The following is a 23,747-nucleotide window of genomic DNA, read 5'->3' as shown; positions in this document are numbered from 1 at the left end:
GCCCCAATTCCCATTCTGGGTACTCATCCCCACTCTGGACCCCCATCCTCACTCCAGACCCCTGTCCCTGCTTTGGGCCCCCATCCTCACTCCAGACCCCATCCCTCTCCAGGCCCCCATCCCCATTCCGGGCCCCCTTTCTCTCTTGGGGCCCCATCCCTGCTCCATCCCTGCTCCCTCAGGGCTCCAGCTCCCGGGAGAGCCTCAGCAGCTCCTTCTGGCTGTCGATGGCCCTCAGGTGCTGCAGGTAGGCCCAGGTGGACACGGGGCTCCGCACGCTCAGCGACTGCTCCGAGCCTGCGGGGAGGGACGAGGTCAAGGCTGGGGTCCCCTCCACCCCCCCGGCACAGCCTCCTGAGCCTCTCCAGACCTGCAGGACCCCCCCGGATCCCCCTGTGTCCCCCCAGACCTCCCCACCACCCGGCACTGGCTCCTGGATTCCTCCATGGATCTCTCCATCTCCATCCCCTCTCCCTCAGCTCGGGGACCCCCACAGAGGTTTGGGGGGGTCCCCTGGAACCAGGGGAGGGGTTCGATTGAGGAACTCCAGACGCACACGTGGAGATCCTGACGGCCTTGGCGTCCTCGGGCCGATGCGGGGAGCGGCTCCGCAGCGGGGACAGCGGCGCTGGGGGGGACAGTGAGAGCGGGGGCTCAGCCCTGGCCCCCTGTCCCCCTGTCCCCAGGGGTTTAGTCCTGTCCCCTGTCCCCAGGGATTCAGCCCTGTCCCCAGGGGCTCAGTTGTGTCCCCAGTGCCTCAGTTCTGTCCCCAGGGGCTCAGCCCTGTCCCCAGGGGCTCAGTTGTGTCCCCAGTGCCTCAGTTCTGTCCCCAGGGGCTCAGCCCTGTCCCCAGGGCCTCAGTCCTGTCCCCAGGTGTTCAGCCCTGTCCCCAGTGCCTCAGCCCTGTCCCCAGTGCCTCAGTTCTGTCCCCAGGGGACACTCCAGGCCCCCTCCCCAGCTCCCTGGAGCACTCACCGTGCGCGTGGCCCCGGCAGCGCTGCAGGACTCGCACGGTCTTGGCCATCATGTGCTGCGGGCGAGGCACAGAGGTCACCTGCTGCCACCTGGCCCCACTTGGATCCCCAAAAACTCTGTTCCCGCCATGGCTGTGACCACAGCAGGACACCCCTGGCTGTCCCAGTGGCAGAGCTCTGCACGCCAGGGGACAGGGGCACAGCAGCAGCCTCGGAGGGGGCACCACCCCACGCTCACCATCTTCTCAAAGTTGATGAGGTTCTCGGCCAGGGTGCGGTTGCCCTCGTGGATGAAGGTCATGTCTGGGGGGGGTTAGGGGTCAGAGCCGGGCCCCTGGGAGCGCTGGACACACCCAGAGGGTCCCCAAAACCCGACACCCACCTTTGAGCAGCAGGGGCATGAAGGGGATGATGGGGGGGCTCAGCTTGGCCATGGCCAGGCGATAGACACGGTGGTTCCATGAGGGGTCCTGGGGACAGGCAGGGACACGGGGGATGGAGGGGACAGGGTGGGACAGTGCCACCCCCTCGCCATTGCTCCAGGGGCAAATCCCACAGGGAAGGGGGAGACGGGGCAAGAAAGGGGGATGTGGGGTAGGAAAGGGGATACGGGGTGGGAAGGGGACATGGGGCAGGATGGGCTGCGCTCACCAGCATCCTCTCCAGGGCCGAGTGCAGCTTCCGGATCTTGTGGGGCAACCTCTGTGCAGGGACGGGATCATGGGGCTGGTACCTGCCTGTCCCACCCCAAAAACCCCCACTTGTCCCACCCCAGAGAGCCCCGGCAGCCCCTCCGCAGGGGCTGTCCCACCCCCTGTGACCCCCCCTGCTGTCCCCCCACTGTCACCTCCCAGGTCTTGGCCAGGCGAGTCACAGCCGTGTTGCTCACACCAAACATCACCGCGAAGAAGGAATTCAGGTTCTTCTGCTCCTTGAGGCTGCAGGCGGGAACGGGGAAGGGTCAGCGATGGGGACACGGGGACGGGTCAGCGATGGGGACACGGGGACAGGGACAGCAACAACGACAGGGACTCACTGTGCCGCCAGCTTGATGAACTTGCGGAGAAGCTGCGCCCTCCGCCCGAGCTCGGGGCACAGGCACAGCTCAGTGGCCACCCAGAACTGCAGCTCGTTGAAGCGCCGCATCACTCGCGCCAGGTTGGCCGTGGCGACCTCATGGAACTTGTGCGGCCCCACGATGTAGTGAATCATCTCCACCTGGGAGAGGCGGCAGGTGAGGGGCGCCCCGAAACCCCCCACCACCGCCGCGCCCCCGGGGACATCTGGTGGATGTCCCACCTGGTGGATGCTCTTGAAGAGGTTCCAGTCGTAGTCAGTGAGGTGGCTGGCCAGATCCTTGGAGCTGATCAGGTCCAGGGTGTCCGAGGAGCCGGCGTGGGGGCCCAGCTGCTCAGGGTGGGGGGTCTGGGCACGGCACAGGACCCCTGACCCCTCCTGCCCTCAGCGGACCTCAGGGGGGACAGACGCCCCAAACCAAGGCACCGCACCCCCCAACCCCTCTTGAGGGGGTCCACCTGGTGCTGCCCACCCCGGACCCCCACCCCGAACTCACCAGGTTGCCCAGCTCATCCGTGTTGACCACAAAGAGCCTCTCATTCAGGCCCAGTGCTGTGAACACCCCCACGGCATCCTGCGGCAGCACCGCTTGCTCTGCGGGGAGGGAAGGGCGGGCTGGCTTGGAGGGGGGGATAGATCCCGGCTGGGCACGAGGACAAGGCCACCCCAGGGGAGTCCCCTCACCTCCGGCCGAGTTCACCTTGACCAGGACGTGCTCCCGGTCCCGGCGCAGCCGCGGCGCCAGGGCCCGCAGGACGTCCCGCACCGCGGCGTTCACAGGCAGCACCGTCACCAGGCACGAGTGGTCGGCCCTGAAGATCTCGTAGGGCACTGGGAGGGGACAAAAGGGACCTCAGTGTCCCCGCGCCATGGGGGATGGTCCCCTCCGCGGGGGCACTACCTTTGTCCTGGGCTCTCAAGGCGCAGGTACTGTCCAGGATCGCCTCCTCGGGGCTCCCGAGCCACATTCCCAAGCTCCGGGCCTGGGGAAGGTGGGACAGATGGGAGGACGCGGCCGCAGCCACCTCCCCTGCTGTGGCGTGTCCCCAAAGGGCAGAGGGGACCCACATCCTGTCCTGTCACCCCTCAGGGGGTCCCTACCTTGGGCTGGGGGGACACGCTGCTGTCACCGTTCTCCAGCCTGCAGGAGGGGAAGGCGGAGGATGGAGCTGCCGTTCCCAGTGGGATCAGAACCGGGACCGGCCACCCCTGGGGACTGCGGCCACCCCCGGGATTCCAGCCACCCCGCCGGACTGCGGCCACCCCGTGGGACTGTGGCCACCCCCGAGCCCCCATGTCCCACCCGGTAGCATATGCCACCCTCCCCACGGCCGGAACCCCCACACCGGGGACAAGATGGCACCAGAGCCGCACCAAAAGCTCCTCCCTAGGGAAGCGCAGCCCCTCGGGCACCCGCGGTGGCACCGGGGGACACTGGGGGGACACTGGGGGGACACGAGGGGACACTGGGGGGACTCACGCTCGGGGTCGCCGCCGCTCCTGGCCCTGCTCCTGGGCCAGCCCGCCTAGCTGGGGGTCCTGGCTCGCCAGGTCCGCCAGGTTCTGCGGGGACAGGGGGCCCGGGGGTGAGCGCGGGGCGGTCCCCGCCGGCCCCCGCGGTGTCGCCGTGTCACCCTGGCCGTACCTGCAGCAGCGCCGTGGTGCTGCGGTCGCCCTGCAGCAGCCGCCCGTAGAGCAGCACCCACTGGCTGACGAGCCGCAGGATTTTGCGCCGCTTCCGCAGGGAATAGGTGGCCTTGTCCTGCTCCGAGCCCTCCAGCGGCTCCGCGCGGAAACTGGGACCAGTCAAGGGCACCAGTAAAACGTGGAGAGGGGTAGGGAACCCCCGGGGATGTCACCCCGGGAGATGGGCATGCGCCCAAGAGCACTAAAAGGGGATCTGGGGCTCCCCACGAGGTGACAGGGACAGGGCTGTCCCTGTCCCCAGCGTGTGGCATAGCCCAGTCCCCCCAGTTCCCGCACAGAAGGATACTGGTGCAGCAGGGCCCGGCAGAGCTGCGAGGTCGGCATGAACACGGTGTAGGTGAGCAGGAAATCCCCGAGCAGCGTGTCTGAGAGGGACCGGGGCACCGTCACTTCTGTCCCCAGCGCCGTGGGGACACGGGGACCCCCTGCCGGGGGGGGCCTGGGGTGTCCCCACCACGGGGACCCCGCTGGTGGCGGGGGAGGTTTTGTTCCTAAAGCCCACGGGAGGGGCTGGATCGCAAATCCCGGGGATCCAGGGTGGGATCGCAGATCCCGGGGATCGGCTACAAGGCAGCGCCGGTGTCCCCGGCTGGGATTTGTGACCCGCTGGGGACATCTCCTGGCTCCCGGCTCGCCCGGGTTTCTCCTCTCCGAAGGCAGAGGGAGACCGAGAGGCGCGGCAGAGCGGCCGCTCCCCGCCCCGCAGCTGCCGCCCTCTCCCGGCCTCGGCTTTTGGGGTTTTTGGCGATCCCGGGGTGGCACGAGCGGGGTTTGGGGTTGGACACCGGGAATGAGGAGCCCTGCTCGGTGCCATTCCCCCGTCTGTCCCCTCTGGGTGATTCTGGGACGGTCCCCGGTGCAGGGGGACACCCCCACACAGGGGGGACACGGAGGGGACACCCCCACCTACCCACGGGGTCGTAGAGGGTGGCATCGAGCCTCATGAACTCCAGCAGGTGCTCCAGGATCTTCTCGGGTGTCCCGGCCATCACCAGGTACCTACTGGGGACAGGAGGGGCGGAGGTGACACCGCGGCTGCGAGCAGGGCCACCACGGGCTGGTGGCACCACGGGCCGGTGTCCCTGCTCCTCGTCCCTTTGTTCCTCCCAAAAACTGCCCCGAGGGAGTCTGGAAAGGGCAGAGGGGGCGGCTCAGGGGACAGGGGTGGCACCTGCCACCAGGGGGAAGGGACGGGGGTGTCACCTGCTGTGAGTGGGACAGGGATGGGGGTGTCACCTGCCACAAGGGGGACAGGGACAGGTGTCAGCTGCTGTGACCGGGACAGGGGTGTCACCTGCTGCCGGGGGGACGGGGACATGGGTGTCACCCGCCACAAGGGGCACAGTGGTGTCACCTGCTGCTCCGCGCCGAGGCCGCCTGGCCGCTGCCCCCCTGCAGGTCCTTCTGCAGCACCAGCACCACCTTGCCGTGCTCCTTCAGCCGCACCGTGTTGGCCTCCACGTCCTGGGGGACGATCCCACCGTCAGCCCGGCCGGGATTCCCCAAAATCCCCCCCAAATCTCCCCCAAAACCGGCGGGGAACGGAGCCCCCCGGGCCCACCCTGAGGATGCGGTTGAAGTCCTGCTTGTCCACGCGCAGGAAGTGACAATTGTCCTCGCGCAGGAGGATGGTGGCCGCCCGCGGGGCGTCATTCACCAGTGCCAGCTGCCCGAAGTCGTCCCCCTCGTGCAGGGTGGCCACCAAGCCCTGGGGACAGCATGGGGGGGTGAGGGATGGTGGCACTGGGGTGTCCCTGGAGTGTCCCCAAGGTGTCCCTCCAGCATGGGGACAAACCCACCTTGCCGTGGGTGACCACGTTGACTGAGCCCTTCCAGATGATGTACCAGGAGGTGCCTTTGTCACCTTGGCTAAACACTGGGACAGCGCCCGGGAAAAGGCAGGGGGGAAATCCACAATTTTGGGAACGGCTCCGGTGTCCCCAGGCTGGGGACCCCGAGCGCCCCCAGTGACTCACGGACAGTGCCCGCGCGCTGGTGCCCCTCGAACATCAGCACGGCCGCCAGCTCCCGCTTCACCTGCGCCAGGGGACAGCGCTGTCACCCCCGGCTGGGCCAGCAGGGGACACAGGGAACCGGGAAGTGGTGGGGGAGGTGCCGAGGGACACACAGGGACTATCGGGAGAGGATGCTTGGATAGGAAGGAAAGGGGTGTGGAAGGATTTGGGGAGCAGGGGAGGATGCCAGGACAGGAGTCGATGGGGCTCAGGAGGATTTGGGGCCCAGGGGACATCCTGACCCTGCAGGGTTTGGGGACACGGCGGTGCTCACCGAGTTAGAGAGATGAGCCACGGCTTTGATGTGAAGCAGCTCCTCAAAGATCAGCTCCAGCTCGTCCTGTGTGCGCTGGGCAGGCCTGGGGGGGCCGGGGGGTCAGCGGCTCCCTGTGCCCCCCACCCAGGTCACAGCCCCCCTCCCTCCTCGGGTGACATTGCTGGCTCGCCCCACCCGCAGCAGCCCCGTGGCTGCTCCAGACCCCCCGAGCACGGTCCAAAAAGATTCCAGAAGGTACAAAGGAGCCCCCCCGGTCCCCGGGGGCACTCACGGCTTGCGCAGGGCCATGGAGAGCAGTGCATCGGGGCCCAGCTGGGCCAGGAACCCCAAAGCCTCCAGCAGCTCCTCGGGGTCCCGCGGCCCCGCGCCAGGCTCGGGGCTCAGCTCCAGCTCGGCAAAGCGGTAAAACTGCGTGTCCTTGTCCTGGAAGTGCCACTCCTGCCTCACTGCAGGGGGACAGCAGCCGTCAGCTCGGCTCTGCACCCCCCCCGAGCCCCCCAGAGCCCCCCCAGAGCCCTCACCGTGTGTCAGGACCCCTCCATCCACTAGCACCTGCCCGATGCCCACGGCTTGGCCGCGCGTCTGGACGGCCACGCCGGCGCTCAGCAGCCAATCTACCAAGTCCTTCCCCGAGCAGCACTGCCTGGGGAGGGGGACAGAGGGTGAGAACCCCCCGGGACAGCACCCCTGGAGCCCCTCGCGGGTCCCCCCAGCCCCCGTCGCACCGGTGGTGCCGCAGGTGGTGTTTGTGGTCGCGGATGAGGCCGGGCCGGGAGCTGCTGAGGTGGGCGAAGAGGAGTTTGCCGGCCCTCCAGATCTTCTCTGAGGACGCCTGAGGGTGGCAGGGGGACAAGGGAGGTCGTGGGTGGGGGGCTGGGCTGTCACCTGTCCCCCCAGTGCCCTGGGATCGCCATCGCCCACCCCAGGAATGCCCAAGGAGCATCCCGATGGCGCTGGGATGTGGGGGTGCTCCAGCCCCTCACCCCCCCAGCCTCCCCAAATTCAGTCTCCGGGGGCTTCCCTGGCCCCCCACCTGGGTGATGCTGTGGCCATAGTCCAGGCTGGTTTCCGAGTCCAGGAGAGGGGTCTGGAAAACCAAAGGGGAGGGGTGTGGGGGCTCTGCTGTGTCCCCATCACCCCACACAGTGGGGGGGGGGGTTCTGACACCCCCAGAGCAGCCCCAGCTCTTCACCAGGTGAGAGGGCAGCACCCAAATCCTGAATCCAGAACCCAAATCCTGAATCAAGCACCCAAATCCAGCACCTAAATTCTGAACCCAGCACCCATTTCCTGACTCCAGTCCTCCTCTCCACCTCATTTTTCTCCCAGCTGTCCCCCTCGGGGATGCTCCAGGTAAAAAAACAAAGGCACGGAGGGACGAGCCCCTGTCCCCGCAGCCCCGCCCGGATCGGGGGGCAAAGGTGGCCGAGCCCCAGTGCCGGCGCTGCCCGCAGGGACCGAGGCACCCGAGCTCCCGCCTGGCCACGGCCCTGGATAAACAAGCTCGGCCCGCACCCGTCAGACCAGTTCCCGGCAGCGGGAGCACTCACCCGGCACGGGGCACGGCCGCCCCTCCGAGGGACACCCACTCGCACGGGGGGCACCCCCAGGGGGATTTTGGGGTCCTCTCCGGGTATTCCTGGCTGTGGGGGCCCCGCAGCTCCCGGGAGGGATCCCAAAAAGCGGCGTCTGAGGGATCCTCCCGGGGTCTGTGGGCTCTGGGCAGGGGAGGTTGGAGCAATCCCAGCGCAGGGGGACAGTCTGGATGGATTTCCAATTAAGGAGGGCAGGAGTTAATTAGTGCAGAATCCTCGAGGCTGAGCCTCCACCTGCTCCCAGCACTTCGCAGTGGGCTCAGGAGGAATTAGAGGAGCCAGTGGGAAACGAGCAGCTCTGGGAACGCTACAGGTCCCAGGGCACGTGTGTCACCTGGCCATGGTGTCACCAAAGCTGGGACACCGCTCCTGAGCTGGCCACAGTGTCCCGAAGGCAGGCACACGGTGACTCAGGTGTTCTGCAAACTCTGCCGAGCCCCGTGACGGCCGTGGGGAGCAGGAACCGCACCAAGCAAATGTTTGCCAACGGGAGTCGGGAGGTGGCCGGGGCGTGGAGCTGCTCCGGGGACACGGAGGTGTCACCCGTGGGAGCCAGAGGTCCCTGTCACCCGTGGGAGCAGGAGATCCCTGTCACCCTGTGGGTGCAGGAGTTCCCTGTCACTCGTGGGAGCCAGAGGTCCCTGTCACCCATGGGTGTAGGATGTCCCCGGCACCTCTGTGGGTGCATGATGTTCCTGTCACCTGTGGGTGCAGGAGATCTGTGTCACCCCGTGGGAGCCAGAGGTTCCTGTCACCCCTGGGAGCAGGAGATCCCTGTCACCCTGTGGTCTAGGATGTCCCTGGCACCTCTGTGGGTGCACGATGTTCCTGTCACCTGTGGGTGCAGGAGGTCCCTGTCACCTCCTGGGTGCAGCAGGTTCGTGCCACCCTGTGGGTCCAGGTGTCACCCCACATGTCCTGCTGCCCAGGTCCCCAAGGGACTCTGCTGTCCCCCAGCAGCGAGCTCTGTCCTTGGGGCACAGAGCCAGGCTTTGCCACGCTCCAAGGACACCGAAAGAGACACAAAATCCTCGCTCAAGGATCAGATTCCTCCTTCCCAAGGGTTCCTCACTGCTGGGACAGCTCTGGGATCACCCAAACCCTCCTGCTGTCCCCAGACCCCCTCCCTGGAGGGGTCGGGACCTGCAGGATGCCCCCCAACCCCCCCTCCTTGTCACGGCATCGCTTCAAGCAGCTTCCTAAGGAGTTGCCTTTTCCATCTTCCTGCCCACGGGACACGCCGGGATCCTGCCTTTCTCCAGGATTCCGGCAGCGCCGGGCGCCCAGCCAAGGCCGCCAGCGGCCGTTCCGCGCTCGCGGCCGCTTTTGTTTGGGATCCCGAGGAAAACAAGCACGGCTATTTCGGGCCTTACGGCTCCGGAGAAAGTCCTCGCCCATCCGCAGCCTCCGCAGCCTCTGCAGGCGCGACCGCTGGCTGGGGCTCAGTGTCCCCCGGGATGGGGCTCAGCACTCCCCGGGATTGATCTCGGCGTCCCCCAGGATTGATCTCGGTGTCCCCCGGGATTGATCTCAGCATCCCCTGGGATTGATCTTGGCATCCCCTGGGATTGATCTCGGCGTCCCCTGGGATTGATCTCGGCATCCCCTGGGATTGATCTCGGCATCCCCTGGGATTGATCTCGGCGTCCCCCAGGATTGATCTCGGCACCCCCGGGACAGAGTCGGGGACCCGCTCCGGCTCCGCTGTCCTTGCCAGAGACACGGCGGGGGCTGGCATGGTGGCACTTGTGGCTGGCACGGTGGCACTTGTCCCCTGGGAAGGACGGAGGACGGAGCCGCTTGGGGACACCGCCATCCTTTGGAGCTGGGAGGGATTTGCTGGCGCTGGGATCAGATCCCCAAGGGGGATGAGGACGCCGGGAGGAGTTTCCAGGAGCTTCCAGCGACGGGGACAAGGGACAATAGCATGGCTCCTGAGGCACTTCCCTGCTGCTCACCTGCCCCAGGAATGGCTGTGCTGGGACAAAATCCCCCTTTCCCTGCTGGGATCGGCTCCAGTCCCCTCGATCCCCGGGTGTCCCCACAGAGGGGACGCTCCTGCCACGCCGCAGGTGCCACTGCTGCCAGGGCTGCTGGGACTGATCCCAGTTTATCCCAGGAATGCTCCAGGCCTGCTGCTCGCCCAGCTTCCCATGCTTAGTTGCCCCTCAAAAGCCCTCCCCAAAGTCCGTTCCTAAAAGTTTTGGAGAGAAAAATAAATCGGGAAGCAAAGGAAAAAGCGAGGAAAACTCTTATCTGGGAAGGAGCTTCTGCTGCACGGAAATGCCCAAAGGGGAGTTGTCCCCTAAAACAATTCCACTTTCTTCTTGAAAAGTGTCCCAGGTCAAGCAGTGTGGGAAGGAGAAGGACACAAAGCTCCAGAAGCTCTGCCAGGGCTCCAGGGTCACCTCCCCGCCTAGAGGGGACAACGAGGGGCCGAGAGCAGGGCCTGGGACCCCCGGGACCCCCCCAGCTCCCGGGGCCAGCGGGGAGGATGCGATGCCAGGGGACAAATCCCTGCTGCGGGAACGGGCTGGGGGAGCGGGGGAACGCTCCCAGGAATGTCCCTCCGGGAATGTTCCCCCGGGCATGTCCCCCCGGGAATGTCTCCCCCGGGAACGTCCTTCCTGCTGGGATGCACCGCCGGGCACCTGGCACCGGGCTCGCTTCACGCCTGGCCGCTCGTTCCGCTCCGCTCCGCCCAGAGATGGGCCCGGGGCGGGCGGCTGGGGAAGTGTGCAGCCTGCGCAGCTCACCTGCAGCCTCACCTGGCCCTTGTGCCCTCACCTGGCTCCCTGCAACCTCACATGGCCCCTTGTGCCCTCACCTGGCTCCCTGCACGCCTGAATTCACTCCCTGTGCCTTCACCTGGCTCCTTCCACCCTCACCTGGCTCCCTGCACTCCTGGGCCCCCTCCCCTCCTCTTATCCCCGGATTCTCGGTGCTGGGGAGACCCCGGCCCCACTGACCCAGGGGATTTGGGACACACTCCCCCACTCCCCACGGACCCAGCGGATTTTGGGACACGCTCCCCAATCCTCCAGTGGATTCCCTGGATTCGGGACACGCTCGCCCCGGCCCCACTCACCCAGCGGATTCCCTGGATGCGGGGCAGGCTCCCCCCGGCCCCCTCCAGCCGCACCTCGTAGCTGGAGCTCCGGAACAAGTGCATCTTCCTGAGCAGCCCCGAGAGCCGGGCTCCGTCCGCGCCGGGACCCCCGGGGGGCTGCGGGGGGGCGGCGGCGCCGCCGCTTCCCGGCTCCAGCCCCGCTCGCTCCGGCCCCGCGCCCCTCCGCGCCCCCCCGGCCGCTCCCCCCGGCCCGGCCCCGCGCACCTTCATGCGGCGGCGGCGGCGGGGGGGGGCGAGGCCATCGCGGCCACGGCCCCGGGGCTGCTCCGCGGCTCCTCGGGACGGGGCCGGGCTCCGGAGCGGCTCCGCCGCCGCCGCCGCCGCGCCGGGCCCGCCCCGGGCACGGGAGCTCCGCCCGCGGCCCCTCCCCGGCTCCCACGGCCCCGCACCGGGACCCCGCGGCTGGGGGGGACCCCCGCGCCGCGATGGGGGGAGGCAGAGCCCCCACCCCCCGGGACCCCCGGGACCCCCGGGTCACCCCGGGACCCCGGGCCTGGGTTTTGGGGGTCTCCAGGGGTCCCTGAGTACCTCAAACCTGGGGTTTGGGGGGGGTCACAGGGGGCTCCCTTGCCCTGCCCTGCCCAGCCTGCTGGGGGAAACGGGACCCAGAGAGGCTGGGAAGAGGGAGGGGGTTCTTACTGGGAATGGTTCATACTGGGAGTGGTTTGCACTGGGAATGGTTTGTACTGGGCATGGTTCATACTGGGAATGGTTCGTACTGGGAATGGTTCGTACTGGGAATGGTTTGCACTGGGAATGGTTTGCACTGGGAATGGTTCGTACTGGGAGTGGTTTGCACTGGGAATGGTTTGCACTGGGAATGGTTTGTACTGGGAATGGTTCGTACTGGGAATGGTTCATACTGGGAATGGTTTGCACTGGGAATGGTTCGTACTGGGGAGGTGCCCCCCAGCCCCCAGCCGGAGCAGCAAAGCTGGAGCGAGGCCCAGTGGTCCTGGGAGAGCTTTTGCTGGGTTTTTTGGCGAAAAAGGAAAGGTGTTTCTGCCAAAAAGAGCCTTTACTTCTGAAATAAATCCCATTTTTTAAATTCAAATCTGCCTTTAAATCGACCCCCACCCCAGCTGGAGCAGGGATGGGAAACATCAGCTGGATTCGAGGAATTTGGGGAAAGAGCCTTGAGCCTCCCCTGCTGCCCCTCCTGCCCAGGCACCCAAGAAGCTCTGAGGGTCACACCGGGTTCCCCAAATCTGTCCCTCCGGGATGGGGTCGCCCAGCCTGGCCTTGAGCAGTGGGACAGGGACACGATCCTGATCCTTCCTCCCCCCTGATCCCTCCCCCCGCTGCCTCTGCGAGCGCCTGGAGGCCGAGGAGGCTTTTCCCGGGATTCCTGGAGGCTCCGGGATCACACGAACCTCCCCCGGGCTGGGGTCCCCCCCTCCAGGAGCTGCCCCGTGACCCCGGAGTTGCTCCCGGGGCTCTTCCCTCGGACGGGCACGGGCGCGGGATCCCGGCCGTGCACAGACACGTCCCCCCATGCAAATCAGAGCTAATTAAGGGAAGGAGGAAGAGGCCTGAGGAAGGCAGTAGCTCCTGCAGCCCGGGCAGCCCCACCCCGGCAGCTGAAGGAGAAGCATCTGCCCTAGCCCCGCGGGGGGACTGCGGGCGGTTCCTCTCCTGGCTGAGGCTTCCACCACCCCATTCCGATCCCATTCCTATCCCAATCCCATCCTTCCCACCCTACCACATTCCATTTTATCCCACTCTATCCTATCCCACCTTTTCCAATCCCATTCTATCCCAAATCCCATCCCATCCTATCCTACCCTATCCTATCCCACACGTTCCCATCCTATCCAATCTCACCCTATCCCAATCCCATCCCAAACCCATTTTATCCCACCTTATTCTATCCTATCCCACTCTTTCCCATCCCATTCCAATCCCATCCCATCCACCCTTTCCAATCCCAATCCCAGCCCACCCGTCCCTATCCCATTTCAGACCCAGCAATGACATGATATGATATATATTTAAAATTTTAATATTTAACATATTATGCCTTTAATTATAATATTTAAAATATCATATAGCTATATAATTACATATCTAATATTATGTCTCATATAATTATAACACACAATATAAGCGTTTCTTGGCCCATCAAATTTTCTACAAATCCATTTCCCACATCCCTGGGGTGTCCCTGAGCCCGCTGGTCCCTCACCCCGCTCCAGGCACGGAGAATCCCGTCCCTCCCGGTGCCCCCCGCTGCCCATCCCGGGCTCGGGAGCTCTCGGGAACCGCGGCCGTGCCCGGTGCGGCTGCGGGGTCACCGATCCCGGCCGTTCCCAGAGGCTGCTCTGCCTGCCCGGCTCTGGATCGCTCGGAGCAGCCGCTCCTGCCCCGCCGCCTCTGCCTTATCAACCTCTTATCGCTCGTTTCACTCCGCGCTCGGACAATCATTAATTAACCTCGGGGCCCTGCCGAGCTCCTGCGGCTTTGGGGCAGTTCTGACCTCACCACCCTCCTGGGCAGGAAGCTCTTCCCGATATCCCAAATCCTAAAGTGGATTTGCAGATCCATCTGACCCTGCTCCCCATCCTTCACCCCCTCAAATGCAGAATGAAGTGAAATAGGAGTTAAATCCCAATATTTTCATTCCATCCCCTATTTTGCCTCCGTTTCCTGGAAATCAGCGGCTGGGTCTTGTCCCTTGGTGCGGCCGAAATTCCAGTAGGGACCTGGGAATGCTCTCGGTGTCCCCCAGGAGGGTTTGGCTGGCAGGTGGGGGTGCAGGAAATCTTCCATATTTATCATCTCCTCGGTTCGCCAGGACACGGCCACAAATCAGCCCCGAAAATCCAATCCTGGGGAAAAGGGTTGGGAATTTACAGCGCTCCGAACACCGCGGGTTTATCCTTTAATGCTGCTGCTTTATGTATTTCTCTCCCCCCAACCCTATTTATTTCCTGTTTATTGGCCCAGCCTCCCCTACTTTATGTTTTCATTACTTTGATTAACGCTCCTGCTCCCCTGACATCGTTATTCCGGTGCAGTTTCCCCAAGTGTCTTCCCGAAACCCTCGGTGTTAAATAATCCTCGGATTTAGCCGGCATGATTTGTAATTTAATAAGCGGCTCCACCACCGTGTTTTATCTCCTAATTGGGCCGGAATTAGCAGCAATTCCGGAATTAACACAAATTATGGGATACCCCTTGTTGTTACACTGGGTTTTATTGGGTTGGAACAACAGCTTTAGGAATTATCTGAGCCGCATTCCCCAGTTCCGGGTGTGATTCATTTCTGGATCGTCCATGGGTGATAGCTCAGGCAGGAATTGCTGCCGTGGAGGGGATGCTGCTCCTGAGGAAGGAAGGAAGGAAGGAAGGGAAGGAAGGAAGGAAGGAAGGAAGGAAGGAAGGAAGAAGGAAGGAAGGAAGGAAGGAAGGAAGGAAGAAGGAAGGAAGGAAGGAAGGAAGGAAGGAAGGAAGGAAGGAAGAAGGAAGGAAGGAAGGAAGGAAGGAAGGAAGGAAGGAAGGAAGGAAGGAAGGAAGGAAGGAAGGAAGGAAGGAAGGAAGGAAGGAAGGAAGGAAGGAAGGAAGGAAGGAAGGAAGGAAGGAAGGAAGGAAGGAAGGAAGGAAGGAAGGAAGGAAGGAAGGAAGGAAGGAAGGAAGGAAGGAAGGAAGGAAGGAAGGAAGGAAGGAAGGAAGGAAGGAAGGAAGGAAGGAAGGAAGAAGGAAGGAAGGAAGGAAGGAAGGAAGGAAGGAAGGAGGAAGGAAGGAAGGAAGGAAGGAAGGAAGGAAGGAAGGAAGAAGGAAGGAAGGAAGGAAGGAAGGAAGGAAGGAAGGAAGGAAGGAAGGAAGGAAGGAAGGAAGAGTTTTGGTCTCCCAGGTGGTTTAATTTCATTCCCTCATTATCATTTGGGGAACGTGATGTGTCTTGTTCTCCCAGTCTTTCCGTGTCTGCTCAGCTTCTTCCTGAAACAATTCCCAGATTTGCGTCTCCGAGGAGTTGCAGATGCCTCAGATCTGAGTCCAGCAAGAGCTGAGCGTCCAGAAAAGCACGGAAAAGTGGAATTGTTCAGGTTGGAAAAGCCCGCTAAGATCCCTGCGTCCCACCAGCAACCCAGAGACAGGAGAAAGAAAAGCGATGTTTTTCCCAAAGATGGGATTTGTTTTTTCCCAAAGATGGGATTTGTTTCTTTTTCCCAAAGGTGTGATTTGCTTTTCCCAAAGATGGGATTTATTTCTCCCAAAGATGGGATTTGTTTCTTCCCAAAGATGGGATTTATTTTTCCTGAAGATGGATTTGTTTTTTCCCAAGGATGGAATTTTTTTTCCCAAGGATGGGATTTTTTTTTTTTCCCCAAGGATGGGATTTTTGACCATTCCTGGCACCAGGACGAGCTGGGACCTCCTCTTTTCCTCAACTTTTCCTTCTTCCTTTCCCCTTTGGGTCTTTGACATTTCTGGGGTCTCAATCCCAGTTCTTCCCATGGCTGAAATGTTCCTTTAAAAGGGGGAAAACAAAAAAGCCTGAAGGACAAACCCTCAGGATAAAACTCCAGGCTGTTCCCAACTCGGGAAACAAACAGGGCTGTCCCCATCCCGGATGATTTTCCTCCTTTTGTTCCCAGGTCCAGCCCCCACGAGGGAGGAGGAGGAGGAGGAGGAGGAGGGAGGAGGAAGGATCCCTCATCCGGTAAATCCGGCTGTTTCCCAGCTGTTCCCGAGGCTCTCAGGCAGGAGCAATAACCTGGAAAACGACTCCACTCTGGGCAACCTGGCCACCAGGTGCTGGGGAACGGGGCCAAGGTCCACAGCTCTGGAAAATCCAGGTGTCACCTGGAGCTGCTGCCTGAGGTGGGCAGTGCCGAGGGGCCGGGAAGCCAATTTTGGGTCAAAAAGTGAAAAACCAGGGTGGGAACTGCGGGTGGAAGAGCAGGAACATCACTGTTCCCACCTGGAGTGGTTCCTCCTCCTCCTCCTCTCCCTGTCCTCAATTCCATCCCATCCACCTCTGGAAAATCCAGGTGTCACCTGGAGGTGCTGCCTGAGGTGGGCAGTGCCGGGGGGCTGGGAAGCAAATTTTGGGTTCCACCTCAGCAGGAGTGGTTCCTCCTCCTCCTCCTCCTCCTCCTCTTCCTCTTCCTCCTCCTCCTCCTCTCCCTGTCCTCATTTCTATCCCATCCATCTTCTCCTGACAGAGGTTCCCTGGGAGCAGAGCCACCCACGGCCCATTGGGGCGAGGATTTGGGGTGGAATTCCATCTCCATGAGGATTTGGGGTGGAATTCCATCCCCATGAGGATTTGGGGTGGGATTCCATCCCCATGAGGATTTGGAGTGGGATTCCATCCCCATGAGGATTTGGGATGGGATTCCATCCCCATGAGGATGGTGAGGGCCTGGAATGGAATTCCCAGAGCAGCCCTGGCTGCCGCATCCCTGGAAGTAGCCACTTCCCAAACTCCTCCATTTATTTTATCTCCCTAAAATCCTTCTGGGTGAATTTCTGCTGATCTTGCTTAAATTTGAACTTTGAATAAAAAAAAACAAAACAAAAATCAAAACAACAAAACCCAAACCAAACCAAAAAAACAAAACAAAACAAAAAAAATCCCACAAAAGCACAACCAAATGAAAAATCCAAAAAACAACAAAAAAACCCCAAAACCAAACTAAACAAACAAAAAAGAGAAAAACAAAAAAAACACCCTAAAACAAATCCAAAAAATCCCAAGAAAAACAAAAACCTTCAAAAACCCCCAAAAATAACAAAAACCCCCCAAAACCTCAAAAAATAACAACAAAAAAAAAAAAAACCCAAAAAAAACAAAAAATAACAACAACAACAACAACAAAACAACCCAAAAAAACCCAAAAAAGACACAAAAAAAAAAAAAAACCCAAGAGCTGATTTCACCTGGTGCCTGCTCGTTCTGCTCCAGGAGCCGAATTCCTGCAGCAACAACAGGAAATGGGATTTTTTTGTTGGGGGGGGTGGTTTTTTTTGCTGCTCTCGAGGTTTTTATGCTCAAAATCCCACGGCAGCCACATCTCCCCCCGGCAAGGCAGGAGCTGCGAGTCCTTGGGCAAGGACAGCCGGGCTTTTTGGGGTTTCACGGGCTTTTTGGGGTTTCACGGGGGTTTTGGGGTTTCACGGGGGTTTTGGGGTTTCATAGGGTTTATGGGGTTTCACGTGATTTTTGGAATCTCTCCAAGTTTTAGGGATTTCGGGATTTCACCGGGTTTTTGGGATGTTGCTAGGTTTTTGGGGTGTCACTGGGTTTTTGGGGTTTCGTGGGGTTTTTGGGGTGTCACTGGGTTTTTGGGGTTTCACCGGATTTTTTGGGGGGAATTTTGGGTGAAACTGGGGGGGCAATTTTGGGTCAAATTGGGAGGAATTTTGGGTCAAATTGGGGGGAATTCTGGGTCAAATTGGGGGGAATTTTGGGTGAAACTGGGGGGAATTTGGGGTCCCTCAGCAGGGTGGGAGCTGCGGGCTGGGCTGCAGGAACAGGAACGTTGTCCCGTTCCAAGGACAGGGACAATTCCACCGTCCCAGGGCGCTCCCAGCCCCGTCCAACCCCTCCAAAACCCGAATTCCACGAGGGGACACCGAGGGATGGGCGAAGAGGGGGGAAGGGAGACGGACGAGGAGGAGGAGGAGGGGTGGGGAGGTGGATGAAGAGCGGGGAATGTGCCTCGGGGAAGGGAAGGAGGCTGCTGCCATCTAGAGCAGCCCAGCCGAGCTTCCCCGCTCCCAAAAATCCTCTGGGAAGAGGCTGAAGCCGGGGAATTTCGGGAAAAGCCGAATTGCCGGGCTCGGGGAGTGCCTCACTCCCCGCGGCGCTCGCAAGACAATTAATTAATGGTGAGAAATATTAATTAAGAATGAGAAATAGGTGGAAAAATCCCATTCTCACCCCAATCCTCACTGGAAATTTCTGTCCCCGCCGATGAAACAGACCCGGACCCAGCCAAGGGCTCAGAAAGGGGAAGAATGTTTAAAAAACTGAAATAAATGTTAAAAAGGAAGGCAGAAAAGGGAACGGGAAAGCCCCAAAAAGTCTTTGAGGATTTTGATGAGGTGTCCCCAGACCGCAATCCCACAGGATGGGCCAGGGGGAAGCGAAAGCCATCGGAGATGTCCCCAGCGCCCCGGTGTCGCCCGTGTCCCCCACCTGAGCCCCGTGTCCCGCGGGATCGCGGTGCTCCCACGTCCCCCGTGTTCTCCGTGTCCCCCCGGTGTTTTCTGTGTCCCCCCCGGTGTCCCCCCGGTATCCCCCGTGTCCCCCCGGTATTTTCCGTGTCTCCCCGGTGTCCCCCCGGTGTTCCCCGTGTCCCCCCGGTGTCTCCCGGTATTTTCTGTGTCCCCTCCGTGTCCCGCCGGTGTTCCCCGTGTCCCCCCGGTATTTTCCGTGTCCCGCCGGTATTTTCCGTGTTCCCCCCGTGTCCCTCCGGTGTTTTCCGTGTCCCCCCGGTGTTCCCCGTGTCCCCCCGGCGTCTCCCTGTATTTTCCGTGTCCCCCCCGTGTTTTCCGTGTCCCCCCGCGGTGTCCCCGTCCCTTCGTGCTCCTCCTCGGTCCTCCCGCCCGCCAGGGGGCGCGCCGGGGCGGGGCGGGGCCGGGGGGCGTGTCCCGGTAGCTATGGGCGTGTCCCGGTCTGGGTCCCGGTCCCGGTGGGCGTGTCCCCGTGTCTGTGGGCGTGTCCAGGTCCCGGTGGACGGGGGCGTGTCCCGGTGCCGTGTCCCTGTCCTGGAGTGTCCCTGTCCCAAAGCGTGTCCCGTTCCCGGAGTGTGTCCCGTTGCCGGGGCGTGTCCCGGTGCCGTCGCCGTTGCCGGGGCGTGTCCCGGTGCCGTGGGCGGGCCGCGCCGAGGCCGCCATGGCGCTGAGCGGGGCCCTGGCGCTCCGTGTCGCCTACGCGTCCTTCGGCGCCCTGAGCGGCCTCTCGGCCTTCTGCGCCTGGAGCGTCGTGCCCGCGCTGCGCCAGCCCGGCACGGCTGCGGCCGGCGGGCTCTCGGGTACGGCACCGGCGGCGAGGGGGCACCGGGCCGGGGGCGGGAGGGCTGAGGGGGATCGGGGCTGGGCCTGAGGGAGCGGGTCGGGGCGGCGATGGGGCCGAGGAGCCCCTTCCTCAGCCATGAGGGGTGAGAGGGGCGTGAGGAGCCCCTTCCTCAGCCATGAGGGGAGTCAGGGGTGTGAGGGCTCAGGGGGAGTGAGGAGCCCCTTCCTCAGCCATGAGGGGGCTGTGAGGGCTGAGGGGAGTGAGGAGCCCCTTCCCCATGGCTGAGGGGGCTATGAGGGGTGTGAGGAGCCCCTTCCTCAGCCATGAGGGGACTGTGAGGGCTGAGGGGAGTGAGGGCAATGGTGGGGCCAAGGAGCCCCTTCCCCATGGCTGAGGAGAGGTTTGAGGGGGATCTCAGGGCTGAGGGGGCATTTGAGGGGGTGTCAGGGCAGCAATGGGCCGAGGAGCCCTTTCCTTGGGGCTGAGGTTTTCAGGGAAGCAAAGAAATCCTCCTGATTTCCCCAAATGCTGGAAGCAGACCCTCTGGAACAGGGGTTTGGGCTGCAGGAGTAAAACTGCACCTGATGTGCCCAGAAATCCGGGAGATTTGGGGGTTTGTGCCTCTGGGTTGGAGCAGGACAGAGTCCTGCAGCTCCAGGGCTTTCCTGGCTGAATTCCTGGAGGAACAGTAGAAAATTAAAATTTAGAAAGGATCCAGGGGTGAGTTGCAGGGCTGGGCTTTTCTCTGCTTCCTCTCCCTCAAAGTAAAGAAAAAGAAAAAAAGAAAAGAAAAAAAGAAAAAAAGCTTTTAATTCCAGCTGGAGCTGGGATTCAACAGAGAATTCCCACACTTTGCTTTGCTGGGTGGCACAAAACTGGGGGGATCCTGGGCCAGAAATGAAGGAGAAAGAGCAAATGAATGTATTTTCTGCTCTGCTTGTGTTCAGGGAGGAATTTTGACAGCGGAATTGGCAGATCCTCGTTAAAGTGCCCTGATTAAGCCAAGCTCTGCCTGTTGGTCCATGTTTATCTCATTTTTAATGCCTCTGCTGTGCCTTTGGATCTGTGTTTGAGGATGTTTATCCACAGGCTTCCTGGCTGGAAGAATTCCTCCTGGTTCTGAGGAATCTCCACTTTTGTCTCTGCAATCAGCTTGTTGATATTTTCCCCTTATCTCCCAGAGAACCTTTCCTGCTTGGGAATCAGCCCCAAATTTCACTCATTCCCTGTTATTTACACTCAAAACTTCATTTGATCCAAGTCTGAAGTTCCATGGAGGGGAAACAAGGCTGGGGCTGGAGTTAATGGAATTAAACCCCTTACGTCCCAGGGGTTTAGTTCCATTTCCACCCAGTCACAGGGGCTTTGGAGACTCTTGGAGAATTTTTAAAACACCTGAGAAATGGACGGAGTGGGAGCTGAACATGGGATCTGGTACAACACCAGAATATTCCAAAGGTTCCTCTCCTTCCAGAGCTGTTTTCCTAAAATATCTCAGCATGGATCCCCAGCAGTTTTGGCAGGAAAATCTCCCCATTTCTGACCTATTCCAAACCCAGCTGAGGCTCCCGGGTTCCCCCAGGAGAGGCAAAGTTTGGCAAACATGGAAATGGCAAAATTTCACTTGGCAAAGCTCCAGCTCCTGTTGGAGTGGGGATTTCAGCTCGTTCCAGCTGATGCTGCAGCTGGAGTGGATAAAGGGGGATTGTTTAGCTGGAAAAGGACTGAAGGCTTTGTAAACACACAGAAAAAAAACCCGGTCTTGGAATTGGTCACCATTTTCAGGGAGTTTTTAATGTTACTTTTCATTTTTTCCCTAATTTTCTTTGCTGTCATCCCACAAGTGGAGCTGGAATCGGGATGCTCCTTGCAGGCATGCTGGAGTTGGAAGCTCCTTGTGGAATAAATCTGATTTTTTTTGTGTTTGTTTGAGGATTTTTTTTTGGCCTCTGCTGCAGATTTGTTGTTTTTCCCGGGATTTCCATGTGGGACACATGGAACATTCCCAAAAAAACATTCCCTGGGGCTGAAGGATCCCCGCAGGAGGAGCAGGAGACTGACAAAACCTTGTGTTTGTCCCAGTTTTTGTTTGGATGTTTGCAGAGAGGGAAAGCTCGTTTCCCTTGGGCTCAAACAGCCCAAATATTATCCAAATATTTGGGTCTGATGGGGGAGAATCATCCCCCAGCTTCCAGCCCTGCTTTGAACTTCTGGGATTTATTTCAGATCCTTCCAAAGGTGCTGGGAGGCTTTTGTGTTTTTGTATCCTGGCATAATTTGAGTTGGGTTCCCTGTTGGAAATCCTTGGGTTGTGTCTGATGGAGCAGCTCCTGCCCCAGAGCTGCTGCAGCCCTCGGGTTTGGGGTAAATCCAGAGGGATTTGTGTTTTTATGGAGGGGTTTGGGTGTTGTTTGAACCCAGGGTGGGACTGGAGCTGTCTGGGCTCTGCTGCCCTCAGGTTTGGGGTAAATCCAGAGGGATTTGTGTTTTTATGGAGGGGTTTGGGTGTTGTTTGAACCCAGGGTGGGACTGGAGCTGTCTGGGCTCTGCTGCTGCTGTGGGGTTTTGTCCCCTGGCTCAGGGTTTAGGGACAAAGTGCTTTAGGGCAGGAGGGCTGGATTTAGGGGAAACCCTGAGGTGAAAACCTGCAGCTCCTGCACTCAATCACCCCAAGCTTTCAATAAGTCACAAGTTGTATTTAATTTCCCTGTAAAAATGGTTTCAAACCGTGAGTTTTTCAGGTGATGGTTTGGCCCAGAGCTGCCTCTGGACAGCTGGGCCAGGGCTTGGATCAGGATTTAGATCAAGGCGTGTAACAGGGCTTGGATCAGGGCTTGGATCATGACTTGGATCAGGGCTTGGATCAGAATTGGATTGGGTTTTGGGCCAGAGTTGGAATCAGGGTTTGGATTAGAATTGGATCAGATTTTGATCAGGGCTTGGATCAGGGTTTGGAGTGGAATTGGATCAGGTTTGGGTCAGGGCTTGGGTCACGGTTTGGATTAGAACTGGATCAGTGTTTGGGTCAGGATTTGGGTCAGGGCTTGGACTGGAGGACTCGAGGGACTCTGGTGCTGCTCTCCCCACGCAGAGCTCGTGGCAGCAGCAGCAGCAATTTTGGGATGGGAACAGCAAACCTTGACTCAGCATTCAGGGCAGTTCTGCTGAGTCATCGGGCAGGCTCAGCGGGGAGCAGCTTTTTGCTGACTCCAAACCCCAAGTTCCCCATTTCTGTCCGAAATGTGGGTTGGAACCCAGGGCAGCGGGAAGTGGGGGAGGTGGATTTTGGGGAAGTTGAGGGCTCAGCTCTGTCACCAGACCCCGGGACAGCGTTTGGGGTGCGATGACTCTGCAGTTGTGGCCACGGGATCTGCCCTGCTCCCAAATCCTGGGCACCCCCAGCACGGGGGGATTGGTCAGGGGGTGTCCCGTGGGGGGTCCGGGGGTGGGAATCCAGCCTGTCCTGAGCAGGGAATGTGAGCAGGGCGGGCAGCAGGTCCTGGCAGCTTCAAGGATGCGTGTGCTAGGAGGGGCTGAGGGGCCATTCTGATGTCCCTGCTGTCACCTAGGCATGTGTCCTGCTGTTCCCAGGTGTTCTGGGGGATTGAGCTGTCCATGGGTGCTGTTCTGATGTCCCTGGTGTCACCTGGGCAGGTGTCCTGCTGTTCCCAGGTGTTCCCAGGTGTTCTGGGGGGGTTAAGCTGTGTTTTACCTGTCCATGGGTGCCTTTCTGATGTCCCTGCTGTCACCTGCACAGGTGTGCTGGCGCTCTGGGCCCTAATCACGCATGTGATGTACCTGCAGGATTACTGGAGGACATGGTTAAAAGGGCTGAGGTTCTTCCTCTCCGTCGGGATCCTCTTCTCTGCCCTCTCCGGGCTGGGCTTCTGCGCCTTCCTGGCCCTGGCCATCACCCAGCACCAGTGTGAGTACTGGGAGGGACTGGGAGTACTGGGGGAGCAGGGCTGGGGATGCTCCTGCCACCTCCTCTTTTGGGGACAGCCTGCAGTGCTGTCACAGCATTTCCCTGCCCTGCTGTGACATCCAAAAGAACTGGGAATTGCCTCATTTCCATTACAAAGCCCCCCCAAAAAACCTGTGAATTGCCTTATTTCCATGACAAAGCCCCCCCCCCCCCGCCAAAAAAAAACCCTGGGAATTGCCTCATTTCCGTGACAAAGCCCCCCCCCAAAAAAAAAAAAAACAGTGGGAATTATGTCATTTCCATGACAATGGTCACGTCCATCCCTCCTGGAGCAGCTCCAAACCTGGAATCCCCACAAATCCAGGAATCCCTACAAATCCTGGAATCCCCATGATCTAGGAATCCCCAAATCCAGAGATCCCCCAAATCCCAGAATCCCCCCAAATCCCAGATTCCCCCCATTCCAGGATTCCCCCCAGTCCAGGATTCCCCCCAGTCCAGGATTCCCCACAAATGCCATCCCTGAACAAGGCGAGTTCGGGGTGGGGGTGGCAGAGCTGGGGAAATCATCCCATTCCAGTGGAATTCCAGGGAATACAGAGCTCCTAGGGGCTGGAATTCCCACCGAATCCCTATTTTTTCCCCTGACAGCCCTGACTGACCCCAAGAGTTATTACCTGTCGTGTGTGTGGAGCTTCATGGCGCTGAAGTGGGCGCTGCTGCTGAGCCTCTACTCACACCGGTACCGGGCCGAGTTCGCCGACATCAGCATCCTCAGCGACTTCTGAGCCTCCCGGGAAAGGTGTGAGAGGCGTGGACAAGGAGCAGGGAGCCCCTCCCGGCCCCGGGGCTCTCTGTCTGTCTGTTTGTCTGTCTGCACAGAGGGGCTTTTCCTGCTGGCTTTTCCTGGCTCATCGCTGCTCGCTCTGGGAGGAGGGAGGGAGGGGAAAGACTCCTGGAGTGCTCCAGGGGGTGGCAGTCCCCCACCTTTGTCACTGCCCTGTTCCCGTGTCACCTCTCTGCTCCTTTGTCCCCTCTCTGCTCTGCGGGAAGGGCACAGCTGAGCTCCCAGCCGGGT

At 60.6% G+C, this 23,747-nt stretch overlaps 2 protein-coding genes across 4 annotated transcripts; one reads left to right on the top strand and one right to left on the bottom strand.

Moving 5' to 3' along the window:
- Positions 1–85: 85 nt before the first annotated feature.
- RAPGEF3 (Rap guanine nucleotide exchange factor 3) lies at positions 86–10,985 on the bottom strand. Of its 3 annotated transcripts, none has more exons than XM_053967466.1 (27): positions 10,734–10,985; positions 7,084–7,137; positions 6,776–6,882; positions 6,572–6,693; positions 6,322–6,496; positions 6,048–6,132; positions 5,735–5,795; positions 5,558–5,634; positions 5,320–5,466; positions 5,113–5,222; positions 4,669–4,757; positions 4,045–4,123; positions 3,697–3,847; positions 3,532–3,614; positions 3,153–3,192; positions 2,953–3,034; positions 2,736–2,882; positions 2,548–2,645; positions 2,274–2,399; positions 2,011–2,192; positions 1,822–1,912; positions 1,626–1,676; positions 1,357–1,444; positions 1,213–1,277; positions 976–1,030; positions 557–628; positions 86–297 (listed from the first exon to the last, which is right to left on the bottom strand). In XM_053967466.1, exons 1-27 carry the CDS (start codon positions 10,983–10,985, stop codon positions 179–181), a joined length of 2,808 nt encoding a protein of 935 aa, XP_053823441.1. In that variant the 3' UTR covers positions 86–178. The 3 variants fall into 3 exon arrangements, 2 of the variants coding, with proteins under 2 accessions (XP_053823441.1, XP_053823442.1); XM_053967467.1 differs by having other exon boundaries at positions 87–297; positions 4,669–4,760; positions 10,734–10,890; XR_008435201.1 differs by lacking the exons at positions 86–297; positions 557–628; positions 1,357–1,444 and having other exon boundaries at positions 1,016–1,030; positions 4,669–4,760; positions 10,734–10,894.
- Positions 10,986–18,443: 7,458 nt separating this feature from the next.
- SLC48A1 (solute carrier family 48 member 1) lies at positions 18,444–23,457 on the top strand. The gene is made up of 3 exons (XM_053967701.1): positions 18,444–18,760; positions 22,502–22,669; positions 23,321–23,457. Exons 1-3 carry the CDS (start codon positions 18,622–18,624, stop codon positions 23,455–23,457), a joined length of 444 nt encoding a protein of 147 aa, XP_053823676.1. The 5' UTR covers positions 18,444–18,621.
- The last annotated feature ends 290 nt before the right edge of the window (positions 23,458–23,747 follow it).

Source organism: Vidua chalybeata, chromosome 30, assembly GCF_026979565.1.
Source record: "Vidua chalybeata isolate OUT-0048 chromosome 30, bVidCha1 merged haplotype, whole genome shotgun sequence".
Classification (NCBI taxonomy): Eukaryota; Metazoa; Chordata; class Aves; order Passeriformes; family Viduidae; genus Vidua; species Vidua chalybeata.
The sequence above is the reverse complement of the archived record's forward strand: the minus strand, read 5'-3'. Positions and strand labels throughout refer to the sequence as shown.